Genomic DNA, 26665 nt, shown 5'->3' on the forward strand with positions numbered 1-26665 from the left:
CCTTAGTATTTTCCCTGTTTTGTACCATTGCACTGTTTCAGATTAAAAGCAGTACAGGTCTTTCTCAAAATATTAGCATATTGTTATAAAGTTCATTATTTTCCATAATGTCATGATGAAAATTTAACATTCATATATTTTAGATTCATTGCACACTAACTGAAATATTTCAGGTCTTTTATTGTCTTAATACGGATGATTTTGGCATACAGCTCATGAAAACCCAAAATTCCTATCTCACAAAATTAGCATATCATTAAAAGGGTCTCTAAACGAGCTATGAACCTAATCATCTGAATCAACAAATTATCTCTAAACACCTGCAAAAGATTCCTGAGGCCTTTAAAACTCCCAGCCTGGTTCATCACTCAAAACCCCAATCATGGGTAAGACTGCCGACCTGACTGCTGTCCAGAAGGCCACTATTGACACCCTCAAGCAAGAGGGTAAGACACAGAAAGAAATTTCTGAACGAATAGGCTGTTCCCAGAGTGCTGTATCAAGGCACCTCAGTGGGAAGTCTGTGGGAAGGAAAAAGTGTGGCAGAAAACGCTGCACAACGAGAAGAGGTGACCGGACCCTGAGGAAGATTGTGGAGAAGGGCCAATTCCAGACCTTGGGGGACCTGCGGAAGCAGTGGACTGAGTCTGGAGTAGAAACATCCAGAGCCACCGTGCACAGGCGTGTGCAGGAAATGGGCTACAGGTGCCGCATTCCCCAGGTCAAGCCACTTTTGAACCAGAAACAGCGGCAGAAGCGCCTGACCTGGGCTACAGAGAAGCAGCACTGGACTGTTGCTCAGTGGTCCAAAGTACTTTTTTCGGATGAAAGCAAATTCTGCATGTCATTCGGAAATCAAGGTGCCAGAGTCTGGAGGAAGACTGGGGAGAAGGAAATGCCAAAATGCCAGAAGTCCAGTGTCAAGTACCCACAGTCAGTGATGGTCTGGGGTGCCGTGTTAGCTGCTGGTGTTGGTCCACTGTGTTTTATCAAGGGCAGGGTCAATGCAGCTAGCTATCAGGAGATTTTGGAGCACTTCATGCTTCCATCTGCTGAAAAGCTTTATGGAGATGAAGATTTCATTTTTCAGCACGACCTGGCACCTGCTCACAGTGCCAAAACCACTGGTAAATGGTTTACTGACCATGGTATCACTGTGCTCAATTGGCCTGCCAACTCTCCTGACCTGAACCCCATAGAGAATCTGTGGGATATTGTGAAGAGAACGTTGAGAGACTCAAGACCCAACACTCTGGATGAGCTAAAGGCCGCTATCGAAGCATCCTGGGCCTCCATAAGACCTCAGCTGTGCCACAGGCTGATTGCTTCCATGCCACGCCGCATTGAAGCAGTCATTTCTGCAAATGGATTCCCGTCCAAGTATTGAGTGCATAACTGTACATGATTATTTGAAGGTTGACATTTTTTGTATTAAAAACACTTTTCTTTTATTGGTCGGATGAAATATGCTAATTTTGTGAGATAGGAATTTTGGGTTTTCATGAGCTGTATGCCAAAATCATCCATATTAAGACAATAAAAGACCTGAAATATTTCAGTTAGTGTGCAATGAATCTAAAATATATGAATGTTAAATTTTCATCATGACATTATGGAAAATAATGAACTTTATCACAATATGCTAATATTTTGAGAAGGACCTGTATACCTTCAGGAAAATGACCATAGTGCACAGTGGCCTCCAAACTGCACCAGAGGTCATTATGAACAGACCATTCTCATATATTTCGGTCTCACTTTAGACTCAGTTCGGTGTGAATATTCTTTGTCATTATTTGTACTCGTACTCGTCGTCTTCCGCTTTATCCGGGACCGGGTCGTGGGGGCAGCAGACTCAGCAGAGACGCCCAGACGTCCCTCTCCCCAGACACCTCCTCCAGCTCCTCCGGGGGATCCCAAGGCGTTCCCAGGCCAGCTGAGAGACATAGTCCCTCCAGCGTGTCTTGGGCCGTCCCCTGGGTCTCCTCCCGGTGGGACGTGCCTCCCGAGGAAGGCGTCCAGGAGGCATCTGGTAGAGATGCCCAAGCCACCTCAACTGGCTCCTCTCGATGTGGAGGAGCAGCGGCTCTACTCCGAGCCCCTCCCGGATGGCGGAGCTCCTCACCCTATCTCTAACGGAGTGCCCGGCCACCCTACGGAGGAAGGTCATTTCAGCCGCTTGTATCCAGGATCTCGTTCTTTCGGTCATGACCCAAAGTTCATGGACACAGGTGAGGGTAGGAACGTAGACCGACCGGTAAATCGAGAGATTCACTTTTTGGCTCAGCTTTCTCTTCACCACAACGGACCGGTACAGTGCCCCGATCCATCTGTCGATCTCCTGTTCCATTCTTCCCTCACTCCTGAACAAGACCCCGAGTACTTGAACTCCTCCACTTGAGGCAGGAACTCCCCTCCAACCTGAAGAGGACAAGCCACCCTTTTCCGGTCGAGAACCATGGCCTCGGACTTGGAGGAGCTGATCCTCATCCCAGCCGCTTCACACTCGGCTGCGAACTGCCACAGCGCATGCTGTAGGTCTTGGCTAGAGGGGGCCAGCAGGACCACGTCATCTGCAAAAAGAAGAGATGAAATCCACTGGTCCCCAAACCAGACCCCCTCTGGCCTTTGGCTGCGCCTAGATATCCTGTCCATAAAAGTTATGAACAGGACCGGTGACAAAGGGCAGCCCTGCCGGAGTCCAACATGCACCGGGAACAGGTCCGACTTAGTGCCGGCAATGCGAACCAAACTCCTGCTCCGCTTGTACAGAGACCGGACGGCCCCTAGTAAAGGGCCCCCGATTCCATACTCCTGGAGCACTCCCCACAGGGCATCACGAGGGACACAGTCATATGCTTTCTCCAGGTCCACATAACACATGTGGACCGGTTGGGCAAACTCCCATGAACCCTCGAGTACCCTGTAGAGAGTATAGAGCTGGTCCAGTGTCCCACTGTCTCCGACCGCCACGCAATGTTGAAGAGGCATGTCAACCATGACAGCCCCACAATATCCAGAGACTTGAGGTACTCAGGCCAGATCTCATCCACCCCCGAAGCCCTGCCACCGCTGAGCTTTTTAACCACCTTGGTGACTTCAGCCTGGGTGATGAAAGAGTCCAATCCCGAGTCCCCAGCCTCTGTTTCCACCAGGGAATGCGTGATGGCAGGATTGAGGAGATCCCCGAAGTACTCCTTCCACCGCCCGATAATGTCCCCAGTTGGGGTCAGCAGCCTCCCACCCCCACTGTAAGTAGTGTTGGCTAAACACAAGCTTCCCCCTCCTGAGGCGCCGGACGGTTTGCCAGAATCGCTTCGAGGCCAACTGGTAGTCCTTCTCCATGGCCTCACCGAACTCCTCCCAGGCCCAGGTTTTTGCCTCTGTCACAACCCGGGCCGCAGCACGCTTGGCCTCATGGTACCTTTCAGGAGTCCCAGAGTAGAAGAGAGTCCAGCCCCTCTCAAGGAGATGGGTCCCAGAGTCTACACTGTGCGTGGAGGTGAGCCCGACTATTTCTAGTCGATATCTCTTGACCTCCCGCACCAGCTCAGGCTCCTTCTCCCCCAGTGGGGTTGACATTCCACGTCCCTAAAGCCAGCCTAAGCATCTGGGGATCGGGCCGCCGAGGCCTCCACCTTCGTCTGCTGCCCAATCCTCTTTACACCGGTTCCTCACAGATCCCCCTGCAGGTGATGGGCCCACTGGGGGATGGCCTCGCGTCTCTCATTCGGGCTTGGCCCGGCCGGGTCCCGCAAGGAGCAACCCAGCCACCATTGGCTCTCCAACGAGTCCTGACCCCAGGCCTGGCTCCAGGGTGGGACCCCGGCTCCGCCATACCGGGCGACGTCAAGTGCCTCGATTTAGTAGTCGTCATGAGGGGTTCTTGAACCGCTCTTTGTCTGACCCGTCACCTAGAGCCTGTTTGCCATGGGAGACCCTACCAGGGGCATTTAAGCCCCAGACAACATAGCCTCTAGGATCATTCGAGTCCTCAAACCCCTCCACCATGTTAAGGTGACAGTTTATTTGTATTTCATCTAAATGTTTTGCATCTAACCTCAAATGTAAAAAAAAAAAGAAAAAACATGTTGGCCTCAGTTATACATTTTTACAAATAAGTCAAGGGGAAAACATAGTTTATATTCAACAACATGCTGTCTCTGTGTGTCTTTGCCCCCGAGGGACACATGAAGTGATTCAGTCTTTCCTATCGAATGGAGGAACTGAAACCTTTTGGGACTGCTACATTCATTTCACAAATCCTCCCATCACATCACCCCTCTGCGTGTATCTTTTTTATTTCTGACTGTTTTCGTTTTTCTGTCACAAACACAAGTTCACAGGAGGACAGCACAGCACCTCTCCACTTACCCTGCTGTAGCCATGGCCGAAAGGACCTGTCCTGATGGGAAGGAGTGGGACATCCTTCTCAGGATCTGTTTTAAAACAAGTGCCACCCGTAAGCTTCACCCACCAACAGGTGAGTCACACTGAACCTTTATTGATTTGTTTGTACCATATCCCCCTCCTCAAGGTGCGGAGAATAAAAATGCACTGACTTTGATCTCCTCAGAGCCCATCCTGACTGCAAAGACAAGTTCTGGCAAGTCAACCAGCCCATCAAATGTGTTGATGCTGAGTCAGACTCTGTGGATCTCCGTGATCCTGGTCACTCTGGGGTCCATCTTGGCTCTGACCATTTGGATTGTCATATTTAGACGGCAGACCAAAGCCCGTGGATACTACGGTAAGCTCTAATGTTAATTGTTTTTCTACGTTGTTAAAGGCCAGCACACCCCAAATTGCTTGAATTCTTGTGTTGAAATAACAAACAAATAAAATAATTACAAATAGAATAACTTCATTACAAGGTGGTTTAGATTATGCTTAGACAAGGTCTAAGACATTAAATCTGTCAGAGCAGAAGATCTTGTGAATAAAATACACAAAGAAACAAACATGGACAATAACATGGACAAAACAAAGAATATTCTTTGTTATTCTTGTAATAGAGATACATTAAGAGGCATTTTAAAGTAGCAATACATAATTTTTTAAATACCAATTCACCAGGAGGAGGGGGGCTGATGACAAGCAGGCATCTGAGAATCTTCTGGAGGAAATAAGATGGTAAGAAGGCAGTTGGTGAAGTGTGACGTTCATCACAGTGGAAACTCCACCGTTTCTATTCTCTTCTTCTCAGGCGTCCCACGGGCCGACTGTGCTGTCTTCCAATCTATTCTGGTTTCAGCACACATTTGTAGGCCCTAATTTGCCCTGCCTCTATCTACAACAAGAAAGTAGTTAGAGGAGACTCCAGACTCATCAGCCTCATGTTCTCCTCACTCAATAAGTTGTCTATCTACACTTCTGTACACGAGACAACCAGGAATGCAGAAAACTGCATTACTTCGTTCAGCTGCTATGAAACTCATCATTGTTTAAATAACTGACTGAAGTAATTGAGTGGGCAAAGTGATATATTTAGTGTTTAAAGTCTTCAGCAAGAATTATCTCAGCATAAATAACAATCTAAAATGTTCGTTTTTCATTTGTATTTAGCTCTTTTCCTCTTATACCTCTAAATTAATCTTAGTGCAGCCAACTGTCCTCAGTAGTAAGGAAATTTTCCACCTGCATGTAATTTCTCCTCAGTATAAATCCATTTATTAGTGAACATTAGTGAAAAACAAACGATCACGAAGACCAAGGCACACAGCAGACAGGTCTGGAAGAAGGTTGTGGAGAGGTTTAAAGCAGGGTTAGGTTATGAAACAATATCCCCAGCTCTGAACATCTCTGAGAGAACTGTGCAATCCATCTTCAGAAAATGGAAAGAGTGCGGCAGACTGAGACATGTCCTTCTACTTAAACTAACAGGTCTGGCAAGGACAGCATTAATTACGGAAGAAGGTGAGAGGCCCATTGTACCTCTGGAGGAGCAACAGAGTTACCATCGGTCATGCACGGCAAAGTTTGGAGACTGTGGACAGAATAGCTATTAATAGTGCACTCCAAAAATCTGACCTGTTTAGATGAGTTGCAAGAATGACCAAAACTGAAGTTTTTGACCTACATGCAAAACTCTGTGTGGTTGAAAAACAACGCTGCACATCTGCCATAACACACCATCCCAATGGTGAAACATAGAAGTGGCAACATCATGATGTGGTAATGCTTTTCTTCACAGGAGAGAGGGAAACTGAAGAGAGGTGATGAATGGAGCTATATACGGGGCAATCCTGGAAGAAAATCTGTTAGAGATTGTCCCTTCCAGCAGGATGACGGCCCAAAACTCATATTCAGAAATACAATGAAAAACTTTATATCAAAGCATAATTATGTGTTAGAATAACCCAGTCAAAGTCCAGTCCGAAATCCAATTGAGAATCTTTGGTATGACTTAAAAATTTCTGTTTACAGACGCTCTCATTCAAATGTGATCGAACGGCTTATTTTTCTTTGCTCTTTTGAGCAAAGAAAAATAGGACAAAACTTTCAACATCTGATGAGCAAAGCTGGTAGTTGCATACAATAAATGAAAGGTGGTTCTGCAAAGGATTAACTCAGGGGGCTACATAAAAATGTGCCACACACTATTTAGGTTTTTTTTGTAAAAACAAAAAATCTAATAAAACATATTTTCCTGCAACTTCACATAAAATTCCAGTAAAATGCAATGAAGTCTGTGGTTGCAATGGGCAACAAAAGATTTGGTTTTAAGGCACTGTATGTCACACGAATGACTACTCCATCTTTATTTATATGTGATGCAGAGGATCCAGTCACTGAACAAGAGGTTCTTAAGAAAGCAGAGCCAAAAGCCAAGTTTCACCCGCCCCACTCAGACAGAAACGGTCAGACCCTTCAAAGAGCGGCGAACGGATCCTCATCATGTCATCAGTTGCACCCCGGAGCCCAAACGGACCCAAAGTGGGAGGATGGCTTCAGCATTTGCAGGGAACCTGCAAGGCATGTGTCTAAAGACGGAAACGGAGGGCTGCCTGCATGCAGCATTGTGGCAGACCACAGAGTCCCACTTCCTGCCACAGAGCTGGGAGGCACTGCGTTAGTTACAACTAAAACTGTAGTGTAAGCTGCACCTGTGTGTGTCGCTGTGTACTTATAATATTATGAGTATAATTCTTTTTACAGTTACATAATATAGAGTCATCTTCATTCCTTCATGAACAAAAAGCAAGAATTCATGTGAATCATGACGCTCTAGTTGGTTTATTGTAAAGGTCAGGATGCCGTTGTGTTTATTGCTGTTCTCCATGTTTTACATGCTCTTGGGGTTAAATGTTATTCATCCATAATTTAATTGTGTTTGTGTATGATTTGAATTGTATATCACTTTCTACATTTCTGTCATGGGTGAAACATATATTTCAGTATGTCGAAACTGCTACTGCTTGTGAAAAACGTGTGTTTTTTTAAATATTCTTGGAACATAAAACACATACACCTTCAACTTTTGTGCCACATTGAAAAACCTTTAATTAATAAACCACAAAATAAAATTCAACACAAATATATTGTAGAGATTTTAAACATTTAAAAAACCCTCCCAATGGACGTCATTTTGATTTTGGGTGTTCAATGATACTTTCAAAGATGCAATGGATGCATCCCTCTTTAATCATTTTAAACAGAAGAAATAGCTTGAATATAATATGTTGTGTGAATTTTCTCTAATCCACACATTCTCAGAATTATACATACAGGCTCAAATATACACAGACCCTCACTAATATTTGGATAAGTGTCCCTAGTCATCAAAAGGCTCCTAGCATAATACAGGCAGAATATTTCACCATTCTATTTGGCAGAATTGATAGAGTTCATTTTTTATTTGGTGTGTTTTGCTTGAACTGACCCAGTTTTTAAGGCTAGATCAGAAATATTGTATATGGTTAATGTTCCAGAAGCTCAATGTCAGCCTGTTTTGAGCTTTTAAAGCCAGTTTGGATATGTGTGTGGGATCGTTGTCCTGTTGGAACATCCCTTTGTGTCCAAGTTTCAACTGTCGGACACAAACTGTTGCCGTCAGATGAAAGGAAATTGGTCAGAACAATCAGAAACAACCCAGCAACCTTGGAACCTGTCATGAGCTGGAAACTCCTGGAACACAAGTGTCCCTATCCACTGAGAAGCAAGTTTAACATCAGTAGAGTCTGAGAGGATGACAACCAAAACTTTCAATGTTTGCAGCTGCCCACTTGGCAAACCAAACGCCTGAAGGAGAAACGTTTTATGGTCAGATGAGACAGAAATTGAGCTGTTTGATCTCCATGACAAGAAATATATGTGGGGGAATCAAAGTAATACTTTGAAACACTGTACCTACTGTCAAGCAAGGTGGTGGCAACATTATGTTGTGGGACTGATTTGAATTGCACAAACTTCATGTAATAATAAAGATGTAGGATCATCACATTCATGTCAAGTCAACAGCTAGACCACTGAAATGTGGACACAGATGAGACAATGATCCCAAACACACAAAAACTGTGAGTTTGCTCAAAAGCCGGGTCAGTGCCAAAACCCAACCAGTTTAAATGTAATCTGCAAATTCTGCCATTAGGAGTGGTCAAATATCCAGCAAGAATATTGCCAGAAGCTTTGTGACGGCTACAAAAATTCATTCATTCATGGCGATGACGAGTCTGACTGGAACAATGCCTACTGTAAGTAAAGGTACTGAATTAGCATGTGAATATAGGTCCACTGTTTTTCGCAGCTAATAAAGCTTATTTACACGGTAAATAATGTATCATACTTTGCAATGAATGAGCGCCCTGCAGGCAACAAAAATAAAGAACACATATTAAAAGTAAATAAAAACAACATTCTGTATTTTCACTTGTGTCTGGGGCCAGTTGTTTTTGCAAAAAAAATTACTTTAGTTTTTGATTACATGAAGCCCAAGCTAAAGTGCATAATTATAACATGAATCACATGCAAAGCATTGACACAAGAGCCACAAAAAATAAAGACAAACAAATCAATTTGACAAATGAATTTGTGGACTGAAACATTTCCCCCAGTTTGGAAGAGCTTACAAGAACAAGCATGAGAACCTGCTACTCTTATAGCCGAAACAAACTATGGAGGAATGTGACCTGGGGAGAGAGCACTGGTATCATAAATAGATCATTTAACCTTTAACTTGCCTCCTGTGTCTTTACCGTCATACTGACTCAACAGATGCTTACTCTCAAACACTGTGCCTATAGTCTTTAACAGAAAGTTCCTCTGTGATGCTATCACAGGAAGGTGCTGGGACTGTCGGTGACGGCCAGGTGAAAGTACTCTGGTGAGCTCTCCTTCTGCAGGTTGCCGTTGGTGTCTCTCCAACGGATTCTAGTGGACAAGGTCTTCCTCTTTTCGAAGCCCTCTTTTCCAGCTCGGTGCTTCTCTAGACTGGATACAATCATGTCTGCCAAGTCCTGCTGGAGCCGCTGGAAGTTCTCGCTGAGAAAGAAACATTGACATCATTGTGGATCATAATCCTCTAATGTAAATGTTTGGAGTACATTTAAATGAGACTTGACTCACGCTGTTGGCGGTGTGGGCAGGTTGTATTTTCTTCCTGTTACGCCTGTTAACCAGTAGGTCATCTCCTTGCCTTTACCCTGTGAGTCAGGAAACAAAGACAAGCCTCCAGTTAACATGCAATGTTTGATGCCTGTGTGGATGTACAATAGAAAGAAAAAATCATCTCACCTTTAGGTATGTCTCTCCTCTTTTTTCAAACTCAAACTTGCAGTCTGTCCTTTGCAGAATTTTGATTGTGGGCTGGCTCACATGAATCCTCAGAGCTGGAAGAGAAAGTGGAAACCGCTCATCAGATTTGGAGTTCTGCTTCTTTCTAAAATTAGAATCTTCATCTGGACTTCCACTCTGTTCAATGTTTTTATGCGTATTGGTCTTACGCAGGCCTGTAGACTCCATGCGAGAAGCCGTGTTCACCGTGTCCCCAAAAAGACAGTAGCGAGGCATCTTGTTTCCAACCACTCCTGCTGCACAGGGACCTGGACGCAGGTACATAAGTAAATAAAGATAAGATCAGATCAGATCAGATTTTTTTTATCTGATTTTTTTAAGACCTGATGGCTAGTGAAAGATTGATATTTTTTAAATAATGCTAATGCTAAAGATTTGACTTTATCATATTCTCTCTCTCTCTCTCTCTCTCTCTCTCACTCACTCTCTGAAAAGAGCAGTCAAGGATTTTAGCACATTATGTGGATTTTCTAAGTACCTGTCTTATCTTTAGGGAAACTTTAGTGAGGAATTCAAAAGAGGAAGGCCCCGAGAGCCGACACATCCTGATGCCAGAAAACAACCTTAATCATAGGACAGGAGGAGCAGCACCTTCTGGTTGGTCAGATGTTGTTTACTGTTGGAACCATCTTGTTTCTCTGCTCCAGGTTCCATCAGCTCAGCCCAGTCTCTCTCAGCTGGAAAGATCGTCAGCCTGGCTCACAGCTGCTGTCTGCATTTGAATTTGATTCAAGTTGGGTTGGACACAACTTCTTGGTTTTGTGTGTTGATTGGTTAGTCCATCGTCTCTCATTATCTCCCTTCTTTAAGTTTTTTTAATGTGTGTTTGAGAAATGTTATTATTCAAACGCCATACATGATCGAGTAGTTTCTCAATCCTTTCCTTGTGTTTCTTCATTTTCAGATTCAAAGTTTCATAATAAACCAAGATAAAGAAATCCCCTTCTGGAGCTAGTGTAATTAAGGTCTACTACACATACATTTCATCTGTATTGAATTTAAACAATCTCAGGAACACAGTCTAAAAGATTATTTTTAGCGAGACCTAATGTCACCTGAACAAGGCCTTGCAGCAGTCTTGGTCAGAATAGTCTAATGTGTGCATATTTATGCTCAAGGTCAGTTTTTTGTGTGTTTTCCAAAGCTACAGTTCTCCCAAAGTACAATATTAATGTGGGATTTTATCATGAAACCTTTACTTCCACTGTTTTCCTCTTCTACTCTACTACCCTGTTTTATTCAGCCACCAGATATCAGCAACTTCACAGGCATAAAGAAAGAAGGGAAACTGAAACATAATAATATCAATACAACAACAGTAACATAATGTTGCAGAAAAGGGTTATAATTTGTTTCCAAGTAACTAGACATAATTTATGCATCAGAGTCTGGATCAGCAGTATTTTTACAGATTCAACTAAATAGATATAAACTCTTAAACTGTTTTTTAGACAAACTGATAGTGATGTAGTAAACAGAACACCCCAGATCAGATCTTTTACACAAATGTAGCTGCTTTCACAAAAGCCCTTTAAAAATGGCATTGCTGAAAACAAACTCATGATTAGTTAGGGTTATATATAGTGTTTGTGTTAAACCCTGAATGAGAGTTTTCTTTTTATTTAATAGAATGCTTAAGAAACTGGCATGATCCAGGTGGTTTGTAATCTTTGATTTCCTTTTTGTTGTTCTATCCCAAACTCTTTCTTTTAAATAAATGTGAGGTATTATAAGTCAGAATTGTAGGCTGTAAAAGCCTTTTTTAGGTAGGTAGGTAGGTAGGTAGGTAGGTAGGTAGGTAGGTAGGTAGGTAGGTAGGTAGGTAGGTAGCTATATCATTAAAAAAGTCAGGAATATTTGGTACCTGAATGCATTCCAATACGGATCCACAGAGGAATCCCTGGCAGGTGCTGAAGCTTAAACGTTCCCACAAATGACAGTATGTCTAGGGCCATATGGGCAATATCCACCGCATGCCTGTTGCCATTTCGCTTGGGTAACCCTGATGCAACCATGTAGGCATCTCCTATGGTCTCAACCTGAGGGTAAAGGAAATTTTCATTCAACTAACACAACAGCTATATTAATTAATCAGACTACAATACTAATTTATTCCTGACCTTGTCATACTACAAATTTGGGATCAATAATAAAGAAAATACAACAAGCAATAGAGCAGAAACATACAGCCAAGAACCCAATAGCTCCCACTCCTGTTCTGCAACTTCTCACTAAGCTCTTCAAGTTACACTAAGGTACCTTGTAGACATCATGGTGATCCAAAATGCTATCAAAGTTCTTGTAGATTTCATTCAGCATGTCTACCACCTCCATGGGGGTGCTGTAGTGGCAAAGGGTGGTGAAGCCCACTATGTCGCTGAAATAGATGGTGACCTCCTCAAACAGCTCAGGCTCCACTCTACCCGTCTCCTTTAGAGAGCGCACCACAGAACTAAGGAAACAGATGGAGCACAAAATATGATTTTGATTTTTTAAGTGAAGATTTGCCACATTAATATGACATGTACATTCAAACGCAAACATGCATGGTGCTTGTGCAGATTTGTCACTAGTGAATTAATACAGTCATTCAGGAGGGGTTGGGGGGGGGAATTGTGACTGAGAGGGAAAATGGAATATTGATAAATTTTGTTTTTTTCATTCTTATTGTGTTTTCATTTATTGTCGTAAGACCTGCTGAACAAATAAGGAAGAACCGAGTTTCCCAGATTACAATTCAGATGTTCTCTATATATCATCTTTAGCCAAGACTGTTTATGGCACTATGCTGTTCCTGCCACAGAATTACTTAGATCTGTTTTATTAACACTCACCCCCACCTCACACTCTCCAATGACCCAGATATTAGTATTTACAACATAGAGTTTACGACAGTTCTTTTGAATCTGTTGCTCGGCAGATAAGCTTTGAGATTAGAGTGTTTACTGATCCTGGGGACTGGCCCTAGGTGAGGGAGAAGTATTCGGTGACCTTGTCTGGTTATATATACTCTGTTCCTCATTTTAATGAATAAGAAAATGTGTGTTTTGCATACACTATTTTGTCTGGTCTGCAGAGATACGGTCAAGGACCGCTTATATACAGCATAGGTCTGTAAGAATAAAACTCAGGTAATCTGATTTAGGACCAGCAGATAAATTATCAGGTCAAGGACCAGCTGTTCATTTTTTAATATCACAGCTCTTTACAGGAAGGGTCAGAGCAGACTCCACCAGCTAAGAAGGCTGAGCTTTTTTGGAGGACAAGGGGCGCTCCTGATGACCTTTCTTGACACTGTGGTGGCGTTAGCCAGCTTCTGTGATGTAGTATGTCGGAGCAGCAGCTTGTCTACAGTTGAGAGGAAGAGGTTAGAAAAGCTCAGGAAGGCCAGCTGTGTCCTAGGATGCTTCCCTCGACCCAGTGCAGGTGGTGGGAGACAGAAAGACACTAGCAAAAATAACATCCTTGTTGTACAATGTCTCCAGCCCCATGCGTGAGGCTGTTGCAGAACTGAGAGCTCCTTCAGTGACAGACTGATGCATCCTTGGTGTACAAAGGAGCGTTATCACAGATCCTTCTTCCCAGCAGCTGTTAGACTTTATGCCCATTACTACTCTCAACAAATAACTGTTTCAATAAGTGTTTACTTCTTCTGTTGTTTTTTTTTGTAATGACACATACACATACACTGGCCACTTTATTAGGTACACCTTGCTAGTACTGGGTAGGACCTCCTTTTGCCTTCAGAACTGCCTTAATCCTTCGTGGCATAGATTCAACAAGGTACTGAAAACATTTCTCACAGAGTTTGGTCCATATTGACATGATAGCATCACACAGAGGCTGCAGATTTGTCAGCTGCACATCCTTGGTGCAAATCTCCCGTTCCACCACATCCCAAAGGTGCTCTATTGGATTGAGATCTCGTGACTGTGGAGGCCATTTGAGTACAGTGAACTCATTGTCATGTTCAAGAAACCAGTCTGAGATGATTCGTGCTTTATGACATGGCGCGTTATCCTGCTGGAAGTAACCATCAGAAGATGGGTACACTGTGGTCATAAAGGGATGGACATGGTCAGCAACAATACTCGGGTAGGCTGTGGTGTTGACACGATGCTCAGCTGGTAATAATGGGCCCAAAGTGTGCCAAGAAAATATCCCCCACACCATTACACCACCACCACCAGCCTGAACCGTCGATACAAGACAGGATGGATCCATGCTTTCATGTTGTTGACGCCAAATTCAAACCCTACCATCTGAATGTCACAGCAGAAATCAAGACTCATCAGACCAGGCAACGTTTTTCCAATCTTCTATTGTCCAATTTTGGTGTGAATTGTAGCCTCAGTTTCCTGTTCTTAGTTGACAGGAGTGGCACCCGGTGTGGTCTTCTGCTGCTGTAGCCCATCCACCTCAAGGTTCAATGTGTTGTACGTTCAGAGATGCTCTTCTGCATGCCTTGGTTGTAACGAGTGGTTATTTGAGTAACTGTTGCCTTTCTATCAGCTCGAACCAGTCTGGCCATTCTCCTCTGACCTCTGGCATCAACAAGGCATTTGCGCCCACAGAACTGCCACTCACTGGATATTTTCTCTTTTTCGGACCATTCTCTGTAAACCCTAGAGATGGTAGTGAGTGAAAATCCCAGTAAATCAGCAGTTTCTGAAATACTCAGACCAGCCCGTCTGGCACCAACAACCATGCCACGTTCAAAGTCACTTAAATCACCTTTCTTCCCCGTTCTGATGCTCGGTTTGACCTGCAGCAGATCGTCTTGACCATGTCTACATGCCTAAATGCATTAAATTGCTGCCATGTGATTGGCTGATTAGAAAATTGTGTTAACGAGCAATTGGACAGGTGTACCTAATAAAGTGGCCGGTGAGTGTATATTACTCTTTTGTTCCTGGGTTTTTTAATAAATGAACATACCCAGGCAGCAGCATGAAGTTCAGGCGATCTGCTCTATCTCTCTCAGCTTTGTACAGAGCCGTTCTCTCCTCAACTAAACACTCCAAAGTCCTGGAGTACATCTGCAGACGACGAATTAGGTTGTCCATGTATGTCTCGGTGGCTTGGTTGTGCAAGTTGCTGTAAAAAGAATTAATGAAACAAAACAAAAAAAAATCACTTTAATGGCCGTGGAACATCATATGAACAGTTGTCTATATTCACCCATATTTAATGTTTTTAAAATGATGTACCTGAAAATCTTTCCCAGTGTTAACTCTATCTTCTTGAAATCTGGCCTTCGTTCAGGGTCTTCATCCCAGCAGTTCTTTATCAGCATGTAAAGCTGTACTCACATGCAAATAGGAGCCAAAAAAGGGATGGGTTATTTATTTAGCAGTAACTGATAAAGGTAAACATTTGCCTGGCAAGATTATAAATACCCCTTGAAGCTTTACATTTTGTCACATTACAACCACAAACCTCTATGAATATCATTGGGATTTTCTATGATGGTCCAGCAGAGTAGCACATAGTTGTGAAGTAGAAGGAAAATCAATGGGATTTACTTTACTTTGACACCCTTAAATAAAATTAAGTGGAACCAAATGCCTTCAGAGATCACTTAATTAGTCAATACAGTCTTATTCCAAATACAGTTTTAATATAGCTCCTCTGTAATGGCTCCCCTCTGAAGGAGAGCATTAATCAGAAGAATATTAATTTAAGAACAGTCATTATTAGAAGAAAGTCATAAGAATGGTGATTTAAAGCTGGTTTAAAGTCACAAACCAATTCACCAAACACTTAGAACAAGGTTCTTTGTTCAGATGAAACCAAACTGACTTTTATGGACTATGTGAGAAACTCTGTATGTGATGAAATACTAACACTGTTTACCACCATTACCCATGCTGTGTGGGGTTTAGTTTTCTTTAGCAGGGATAGGGAAGCTGGTCAGACTTGATGGGAAGATGGATGGAGCTAAATACAGGGCAATCCTGTAAAATCTGTTGGAGGCTCCAAAAGACTTGAGGCTGGGGAGCAGGTTCACCTTCCAACAGGACAACTCTAAGGATACAGCCAGGGCTACAATGGAATATGTTAGATCAAAGCATATTCATGTTTATTCATTAGAATGGCCTAGTCAAGGTCCAGACATGAATCCAGTCTATGGCAAGAACATTAGAGTTGACAGACTCTTGTCATCCAATCCGAATAGGTATAAGTTACAAAGAAGATAAGACCAGTTTCTGGACGTGCTAGTAGAGACATATCCCAAAACACTTGCAGCTTTAATTGCAGCAGGGTGATTCTACAGGGTAAAGGCTTTATGGGGCTGAATACAAGTTTTTATTATATTTTTTATTTAAAGCTATCTTTTTTTCACTTCCTAGTTATGAATTAATTTGTTTTGGTCTATCACAAAATAAAAATAATGTCAAAGAAATGTCAAAAAGTTAAGGGGTCCTTATAATCTTGCCAAGCAATGGATAATGGATAAATAGTGTTTTGAAAAGTTATTGTGTTATTAGTGTTATTGTGAAGTGGTTGTTTACCTCAATTTCTCTCTCTGATACACCTTCAAAGTAGAGGTCAGGTCTGAAAAAGTGGTTGCCTATGGGATGCTGGACTCTGTGAATTTTCTCTGATAAATTACAGAACAGGAAAATAAAAATAATTAGAAGGTAGATTACAAAAAAAGCTAAATTAAATTTTTCACAAAAACAACCAGGAGGTTGGCTTTTACTTGTTAATGACATTATTACAATGATATACCTGCAGAGTTAGAGCAGCACTGGGTATAAAATGGGGTTTTCCTCAGAATGATCTCATGTGCGATGATGCCGTAGCTGTAAACATCGCCTTTCTGTGTCACGCCGTCTTTACGGAGATGCTCTGGAGCTGTCCACAAATCTGAAAAGGAGATTAAGAGAGGCTGAGTGTCTAATGATCTCAACTATATGACGCATGATCTGCCTCAGTAACAATCACCTCTGCCTGGCATCAGAATGGTGTGGCAGCCAAAGTCGGTGATCTTGACAACCATGCGGTTATCGACCACACAGTTGGTGGATTTGAGGCGACCGTGGACTCCAATATTACTCGAGTGAAGGTACGACATGCCCTGTATGGAACGTGCAGAGGAAGGCAATTAAAAAAGGATGAATGTGAATTACATGCTATTTGTTGTATTCCAGAGCTTTGTAAAAAGTATTAATACCCTTTTTGTGACTTTTTGCCACCTTAGAATCACAAACTTCAATGTGTTTATTCAGATTCTATGTGATAGACCAACACAAAGTACTTACTTTGGCACCCCTAAATTAAACCCAGTGCAACCAACTCCTTCAGAAGTCACCCAATAAGTAAGTAGAGCCCAGCCCATGTGTGTAATTTAATTTTGGCATAAATCTAGATGTTCTGTGAAGTCCTCAAAGGTTTTTTGGAGAACATTAGAGAACAAACAGCATCATGAAGACCAAGGAATACAGCAGACACTAAAACTGAATGAGGTTGCTGCACTACTTTATTTTTGTGTGTCACATAAAATCCTAATAACATGTAAGTTTGTGGTTGAAATGTGATAAAATGTGAAAAAGAATTTATTTCCTTTTGTTGACTAAATCTTTGTTAGGCAAGCAATTACAAACATTCAGAATTCATCTTAAACAGAAAGAAAGAAACACACATAATACAAGACAAAAAAGGCTAAATTCCACATATCAGAAAATAATATTTTTAATTTTACACCAAACAATAACAATACTACCTTTGCAATGTCATACATGACTGATATCTTAAACTCCATGTCCATGAAGGTTTCATCTGGGTAGGATATCCGGTCACTGAGAATGTGCTGAAGAAAAAAAACAAATATAGATAAAACCTAAATCTTATGGCCATTATCCTGCTGTTCATGGCCTGTATTAGGTGAATGAAAAAGTGGAACACTTAACAGACACTCCTGTGTGTGTGTGTGTGTGTGTGTGTGTGTGTGTGTGTGTGTGTGTGTGTCATAAATCATCAGGAAGACAGCCATTAGGAGGGGCAGTGACGAAAAAAGGCCATTTAGTTTTGTCATAAACAGCATGAGTGGCTGCACTGTAAACACGCACAGTACTGGTTTCTGTGTTATTTCATATTTATTATTTATACCCCTCAGAATCAGAAATTGTCGGATTACTAAAAAGAAGTTCATCAAAATGATTATTAAACCAAGTATAAATTTTAAAAAAGATTCAGTGACATTTATTTTCAGATAAATGATGGTTAACGATTTTATTAAAAACAATTATTTATTAATATGGATTTTTTCCTGACTAAATAAATGTGTTTAAATTAAAGGTTGGATTTTGTGAGAGTGTGCAGCTACAAAAATAGAATTTATTTTCAGGCATTTTACACATCTTTTTGTAAACTTAAAACACTTCTCATTTGAGCACCATAGTCAGTTCCTGGTTTTTTTTCATTCACTTCTGCTGATCAATATGTACGTCATTGATTGGATCAGAGAATCTGTAGAGTGATAAAACAGGCAGACCGGCAGACAGCAGCTGAACTCAACATGCAAGAAAAAAATCAAAAACAGAGACACTGTGAGATCTAATCTTACCCTGAGGGACCCCCTCTGGCAGAGCTCAAACACCCCAAAGACACCGTACTCAAACTTCACAGTGCCGTAAAACTTGGTTAGGTTGTAGTAATCGATCCGCAACAGCTGCAAGACAAAAGCATGAAAGAGTCGAATATAGAGCATATATATATGTATATATCCATATTTTTTTTATAAGAAACTTCTGAATAAAACACAAAGCATCTCACAGTGTTGAGTTCAATTTTTTGTTCCGGTGTGAAATCTCCATCTGCCTGTTTCATCTCTTTCAGGATTACAGGCTGGGGGGTTAACAGGGAATTAATACACTAATTAAAACATTTAAACATGGTTTGTAATCTAGTTATTGGTTTTTGGAAGCAGGAATAAAGGTACCTTCTTGTCATAGCAGCCTCGCTGTCTGAAGTATGTGCTGTCCTTCCGCTTATCTTCATCAATCTGTTCCATAAACACAAACCTAGATTATAAACTGACAGACCCAAACACAGACTTGTTAAAAGTTCCCACATTTATAAATAGAAGCTAGACACTAAAAAAGATTTGAACAATTACAGCATCAACCCCAGCCTAATGTCTATTGCAGCCTCTAACGGGTTTTCCTCTTGGATTGTCCTGTATTTCTCTATCCATCTTCCTATTACCTCTATTCGTGCTGTTGAAAAGCTATCCCAAAGCACTGCTGCCACTACCATGTTTCACCGTGGGGATGGTGTGTTTAGGGTGATATGCGTTGGTAGTTTTTTGCTACTCATCCAGACTAAAAAGCTAAATAGTGGTCCCGTATGACAGGACACCTTCTTCCACAGATACTCCGACCTGAGCTCTTGACCTGTGCAGTTCCTCCAGAGTTACCACGGCCCTCTTGTTGCTTCTCTGATTAATGCTTTTCTTGCCCAGCCTGTCGGTTTAGGTGGACGGCCCTGTCTTGGAATATCATCCAAAAGATGAACACACCGGTGAACTCAACAACACCAAAAGACCGGGAAAACCGCGGAAGACAAACGTGGTGGAAGACCGAACAATTTTTTCCCTGGTGAAGAAAAACCCCTTCACAACAATAGGTCAGATCATGAACACTCTCCAGGAGGTAGGTGTATGTGTATCAAAGTCAACAATCACCAGAAGACTTCACCACAGAGAATACACAGGATTCACCACAAGATGTAAACCATTGGTGAGCCTCAAAAACAGGAAGGCCAGATTAATGTTTACCAAAAAACATCTAAAAAAAGCCTTTACAGTTCTGGAACATCATCCAATGGACAGATGAGACAAAGATATATTTGTATCAGAGTGATGGGAAGAGAAGAGTACGGAGAAAGAAAGGAACTGCTCATGAGTGGAAACATAACACCTCATCAGTGAAGCATCGTGGTAAAGTCATGGCATGGGCTTGTATGGCTGCCAATGGAACTGGTTACCTTGTATTTATTGATGACGTGACTGTTGACAAAACCAGCAGGATGAATTCTGAAGTAATATTATCTGCTCATATTCGGCCAAATTCCTCTGAACTCATTGGACGCCGCCTCACAGTGAAGCTGGACAATGACCTGAAGCATACTGCTAAAGCCACCAAAGAGCTTTTTAAGGCAAAGAAGTGGAATGTTAGTTAATGGCCAAGTCAATCACCTGACCTGACCACTTGCGGAAAACAAAACTTTAGGGAAAATGTCCCACGAACAAGCAGGAACTGAAGACATTTGCAGTAGAGGCCTGGAAGAGCATCGCCAGGGATGAAACCCAGCATCTGGTGATGTCTGTGCCTTCTACACTTCAGGCTGTGATTTTCCACAAAGGATTTGCAACCAAGTACTGAAAAGGCAAACTTGATTTATAATTGTTACTGTGTCCCATTACGTTTATTCCCTTGAAAAGTGTGAGACACTAATTCAAACAGTTGTAAGTCTTACACCATTCACCTGATTTGGATGTAAATACCTTCAAATTAATGCCTAAAGTCTGCATTTTAAGTACATCTTGGGTGTTTCATTTCGAATCTATTGTGGTGGTTTAAAGAGCCAAAACGATGAGAACTGAGTCAATGTGACAATATTTATGGACCTGACTGTATGCTTAGATTACATTACACACATGCAGACATAAATAATTAGGTAACTTTCAAGGGTAATGGTTAAATTATTTTAGAGGAATCAAATAGAAAGCAGGTAAATACTAATGTACACCACTTTTCAGATTGTTTTTAACGATATAATGATAAATACGTATAGTTTTCCTTCCACAATCATGCACTACTTTATGTTGGTCTATCACATCAAAACTCAATAAATACATGCAAGTTTGAGGTTGTAACATGACAAAATGTAAAAACCTTCAAAGGGTGTTAATGCTTTTTCAACCCACTATATCTTGCACTTCTGCACTTCACCTTTCTGTATTATGTCCACTAAAAAAACCTTACTAAATGGAAATATTCAGGTTTAATGTAAGTTTTCAGCTTTGCATCACTTCTGTCAGTCTGCCCCAGGGCAGCTGTGGCTACAATGTAGCTCACCACTGTCAGTATGTAAATGTGTGGATGACTGAATGTGGTGTGAAGTGCTCTGGGGTCTCTGGGAACTTGATAAAGTGTCATATAAGTACAATTTAACTAAAAATCCAACTTTGCTGGCTTTCGGTTGGCATACATTAAAATATGTTTTAAATCTTTGTTCAGTTGGCTTTATGTTGTCTCAAAATCAATGGCAGCTTGAAGATACAGCTGGTTAGTGCCAACTCTGACCTTCAGAGAGACCTCCTTCTCATCAAGAGGACCAATCTGGTGTGGATTGATGTGGGACCACTTCTTCTGCATTAGACGCTCCTTCCTGTTCTGCCTGGCAGTGTTCACAATTGTCAAACACAAAGAGTGGACATGAATTGATTTATTCAGGTGGCACACAAAATTTATTCTTCTTGTTTGTGTTTTTATTTTGGAACATGTTATCATCTGGAATCTGTATGATTTCCTGCCATGCATGAATCAGTGCGGCTGAATTTGCTGCTGTGAAAAGGTTTCAGTGTTTACCTGTAGAAGATGAGAGCGATGGCTGTCACCACCACAACAATGACACCCAAAACGATCACAATAACGTCCTCCCTATCCAAGCCTGAAAACACAATGCATTGGTTTAAAAAAAAATGTAGCACTTAATAGTTGCTGAGACAATGTTTTAGTAGTATATTATACACAGTGGTTTTCAAAAGTGTCCATGTGTGAACTCAAAAAGACTAAATGGCAAATTGAAATCAGAAGGTGCTTCCACAAGTTGCTAGTTTAAGGTTGTGCACACCAGGTTAATAATTTTTCACATGTCTCATATCAATATTTGTTTTAAAGAATAAATATCACATCATTTGTAGGAAATTTTTGAAGGATTTATTAAATGTTTGATTTTTTCCAGTGGTCTGTCTGTCTGTCTGTCTGTCTGTCTGTCTGTCTGTCTGTCTATCTATCTATCTGAAAGTTTACATTTTGTTTTAGATCGCCTAATAAATAAAATATTGACATTTTATTTTGCAAAAAATTACAGATCAATGATACATTAATAATGACCTCATTGTATTGTCATTACGTTTTTGGTGTTGGGGCTGTGAGGACTAACTATAAGCAGTAAGTATCTGCAGTGAAGAGCAGTCAAAGTCATAATTTTGGAGAATCAGGCAGTAATTCTCATGGGGGTGTCAAGCTAACATCTGGCAGGGCAAATTCAAGAGTGCGCTTCTACCATCTAAAATCGCTCAAACTCAAACATTTCTTAGTAGTTCAAATTAACACCAAATGAAGTACAGTTGTTAATTTTGGACTACTGCTGACTGTTGCTAAATTCACAATTTTGTCAAGCAAACATTTTTACTTTCACCTTGCAGACGGTGGATAATCCTGCACTGATAAACTAATAGACTTTTTTTCATCTATAATTTATTACCTTCTGAATTATCAGGTTCATCATATGGAAGTTTGCCTTTCCAACCCAGAGCAGGGTTTGGGTGCTTTTCGATGGTTTTGTTCTGTGATGTATCAAACACTAGCAGCGTTTCATACTGTGGTAGAGTAGAAGATAAAATTAAAACAGCTGATCCCTGTTGTTTTACTGTGCTGACTGTTAAAGGAACAGTAACCTCACCTTCCCGGTGAGGACTGATGTGTAAATGAAAGAGAAGTTCGCATCTCTGTCTCCATACTCATCAAGCACATAGCGTCCTCCCATACCTGTGTCCAACAATACGTACACATACACATAAACACACATTGTTATACAGCAATAAATATAACACACCAACAAGTACACTTCTGAATAGCTAAAAAATAAACGGAAAGCAAAACGAAGGCTTTGAAGTGGTCTAGTCAAAGTCTGCACTTAAATTCGATTCAGTTGCAATGGAATGACCTCAAACAGACCATTAATGCTCAAAAACCCTCCAGTGTGGCAGTGTGAAAATACACATTCATGGGCCATTTATATCCACGGCAATATAACAGACTCACCACCAGCTATTGCAAGCACTTGATGACAATTGCTGCCACCATTTATGATATTTAGAGGGCAATTACATTTTCACACAGGGCCAGGTTGGTTTGGATAGCTAATACGAATCATCAGTAGCATTGACATCAACACATAAGATAGTACTTTACAGAGGCCTCTCGGTTTTATTGCAATAGTCTGAAAAGATTTGGAGATACAAGCATTTGCCTAAATACCAACCTTGTGAAAAAAGCAGAGCAATGAACTTCAACATAGACCATAAACTGCATATTCAATGCTGATGCTCATTCAATGCACCTATCCTCAAAATCTAAGCTCAATAAGCAAACTGGTGATGTTTATGATTTTTTAAAGGTTTAAAGGTCAGATTACACTTTCATTCTTAAGCTATGTCCACTACAACTTTTTTTTTGCTCTGAATAGTTGAATTACTCTGAATGTATGAACAAATTGCCTTGCAAATCTGTTCAAAATAAACCTCTCCCAAGCGTATTATCTTTAAATGCAAATGTTGTGTTTTATAACATAAAATGATTACATGTGGTTGAGATATTTTATAGTTTCATATAGTTATCATAGCTAAAATAATATAATGGTGTGATGCTTGATTTAAACTTGTCCTTATTTCATATTTGCCCTCCATAGTTTTAGTCTTATTTCTTAGTTAAGGTTTCATTTGGAGTTGGTGTCTTTACTTATGGAACTGTTAGTTCCTGTTTTATTTTGGTAGTCTGTCTTCCTTTATGTGCTGGGTTGTGTTTAGTTCCTGTTTGCACTGTCACTTGTATTTCTGTCTTTGTCTATGTATTCTGTCATTCTAATATTGGGTTATGTTCTCCTTTGGGATTTTTTTACAGCTCCTACAAACACTGTCTTCAGTATTTATTCCCTTGTGCTTCTGTCTCTCTTTGTAAGTCCCTACTGTTGTCACCAAATAATGTTCTAGTTCCTGTCTCTGTGTTGTTTTCAGTTTTTTCAACCTTGTTTTAGAGTCTGACCATTTTGTGAATTTTTCTCATTTTTGCAAAACATTTTCCTGCCTGTGAGCTCACATTTAAGGACTTCCATTCCACAAACCTTACCGACAGATAAATAGATAGAATAATCTATATTCATCTTTCATTGGGTATGCGGGGTACAGCACCACATACAGCCCCTCCTGGCGGCCTTGGAACAATCCCCAGGCTGATTAGACAGCCAAGACTCAACTGTTATTTAGGCTGAAGGATGGGTGTCGGAGCCAACACATTTGAAGAGACCCAGGCCGGTTCTGTAAGAGCTGCAATGGCAACGAGTCAAACCTCAAGTAAGGCATTCTCTAAGTTCTACAGTGGCTGCTGTCTGGTGCTAGTAAGGAGGGCTAATCACAGTGGTTGTCCTACTTTTGACACCACATCCCTTCCACTATGCCCTCTTAGATAAAAAAAAAGTAAGTGGCATTGGAATTCAGAAATAGACCATAAAGTCTTTTGCTATTCAGCGTCTAAGAACTGATAAGCTCCTGGTAAGTTGTTGATTTAATCGGTTTTATTATGGCTGTTTGAGCGTTTGTTGCTTGGTTAATAATTATTTCTTTAATCACTAGTGTATAAGTTAGAATTATTATTTACTTTCCATCTTGTCATGAAGTTTCTTGTTGTTTATCAAGATTATTTTAGATTTTAATTGGATTTCCTACAATGCTGATGGTACAGATCATACTCACCCTCAAAAGTAACATTTCCAAATGGGTTATAATTCAATGACCCGTCTTCAGAGTCCTTGTCGGTTTGATGGCCGAGCATCCTTTCTCTGAGCACTTTCCCAAAGAGCAGAGCTCCATCATGATATCCAGCCACATAGTCATTTATCTGCCCATTGCATTTGATGAAAGAAAGAATCACTTCAACACAATTTCAAAACAAGTTTTACTTCCTGGTCTTATTTTGATATTTGGGGCGACTCACCGTGTTGTTGAATGATGTGTTTGATCCATAGGCATAGTTTCTTCGTGGCAGAGTGACAATGAGGACATCTTGCATCCCGTCAGGGGACGTGTCATTGACATAATACACAGGGCTAGATAAGAGAAAGAGATGATAGCCTGGATTAAACACCCTGAATCGTGTATGGTTTTTCCGTAATTCAATTTTTTCTAATTGACATGTGATGACAGTGTGTGGAAGAAAATGTGAAATTAAGTCTGAACTTACTTGAAAACATCAAGAAGAATGAACAAGGTGTCTGGGTGAATATGGGTCAAATTCTTTTTTATTGAAAGAATGTCATTTGGGCCGCCACATAAAATAAAAACTAAAAGAAAGAAAGGTCTTAAAAGAAACAGAAGGTACAATGCCAGAGAATATACAAGACAAGACAATGGTAATAGAAACGCTGTTAGAAGCTATTGTATATAAAGCTGATAAAATAATGGTTCAAATACATTGTTATACTTCATACCCATGATGAGTGTCTGAAAACTTTGCACCAGCACTGTTTGAGCTTTGTTGTTTTGTCAAATTTTTTACAATTTGTTCCTCGGCTACATTGCTGTACATTTGCTGTTCATTTGTTATGTGTGGAAACTTTATCCTCTGACAGCTTCTCTAAATTTCAAAAGGGATTTACAAGGAAATGGTTAAGTTCGTATTATGCAAATAAAGTCTTAACAAAAGTTTCTAAATCTTCTGTTTTTTAGCTTTTTCTTAGCTTTTCCTAGTTCAACTACAGTAGTTTTGGATTTTAAACTTATTCAGTTATAAAAAGCTCACTATTGCTGTGCTGGTTTGAAGACGTCAAGGCCATCTCCAGCTCTTTTTGACTCCGCAGCATCCTCCTGTCTGCTTGTGTGGCAAATCTTGAAGACGATGCTTCCAGTGCATTGATGTACCTTTTGGAAAAGCAGAAAGCTGAAGACAGCGGAACATAAAATAAAAGTAAAGATATCATTTAGGTTGCTTATTGCTCGCTCTGGCTCACCAGAAGCAGTCTTCAGCTGAATTGCTCTCCTTTTTGTACACAAAGAATTTATTCCATATAGGCTTAAATTCCAGCTCTTCATTCCTAAAGTTTAGGAGTAAATCAATGATTTTTCGAGCTGGAGGCAAAATCCGAGTGAGTTTGGGCTTGTAGTCACATGAGAGGCCGAAGCTCCCAGCAGAGATGACGGGGATGCTCAGGGTCAAGCCGATTGCTTCACTGTGATAGGTAAACAAGGTAAAATATTAAACATGTTGAATAGATGTAGTTGTTTACAGAGAACCTATATTGATACTTACTCCACTAATTGGTAGGTGGCATAAGTACATGAAGGTCCCAGCATGACACATCCAACTTCACCATTGTGCTGCAACATAACATTAAAGCACAAATGGTTCAATATTGTTCATAAATGAGTTTAAAAGTGTGATATTCAACATCATTAAACAGGCAAAAATGCATTTAGAGCATTATCAGTTTGATTTGTTAATTCAAATATAGTCCCTAAAAAAGTACTCATAGCCTTTGAACTCTTTTACTTTTCATCACCTTACATCCATAAACTTCACTGTGTTCAGCCTCCTGGGTCATTTCTTTATAAAACTGCAGTTCACAAGTGCAGATGCAAGTCTTTTGGGCCATGTCTCTACCAGCTTATCTTTTTTAGTCCAGAGACCAAGACTTTTGCACATTTCTAGCCCTAACAAACCTCTAAAACCTTCACAGAATAGTTGCATTTACATTCACAATCTCACTTACACAGAGGTGGAAATTTATTATTGGAATTTTATGTGAAAGATCAACACAAGGTAGTGTATAGTTGTGAAGTGGAGAAATATGATAAAAATCAGAA

At 40.8% G+C, this 26665-nt stretch overlaps 1 protein-coding gene across 1 annotated transcript; it reads right to left on the reverse strand.

The window, feature by feature from the left end:
* Positions 1-7478: 7478 nt before the first annotated feature.
* Positions 7479-26204, reverse strand: LOC124863686 (guanylyl cyclase C-like). The gene is made up of 25 exons (XM_047358117.1): positions 26112-26204; positions 25813-26031; positions 25605-25723; positions 25047-25146; positions 24801-24912; positions 24560-24704; positions 22492-22577; positions 22294-22408; positions 21393-21474; positions 21108-21201; positions 18740-18802; positions 18574-18645; positions 18365-18469; positions 17522-17608; positions 16744-16876; positions 16528-16665; positions 16308-16396; positions 15003-15094; positions 14731-14889; positions 12052-12244; positions 11657-11831; positions 9942-10040; positions 9733-9827; positions 9565-9641; positions 7479-9480 (listed from the first exon to the last, which is right to left on the reverse strand). The coding sequence occupies exons 1-25, from the start codon at positions 26186-26188 to the stop codon at positions 9273-9275; spliced, it is 2934 nt and encodes a 977-aa protein (XP_047214073.1). The 5' UTR covers positions 26189-26204; the 3' UTR covers positions 7479-9272.
* Positions 26205-26665: the final 461 nt, after the last annotated feature.

Source organism: Girardinichthys multiradiatus, chromosome Y, assembly GCF_021462225.1.
Source record: "Girardinichthys multiradiatus isolate DD_20200921_A chromosome Y, DD_fGirMul_XY1, whole genome shotgun sequence".
Lineage (NCBI taxonomy): Eukaryota > Metazoa > Chordata > Actinopteri > Cyprinodontiformes > Goodeidae > Girardinichthys > Girardinichthys multiradiatus.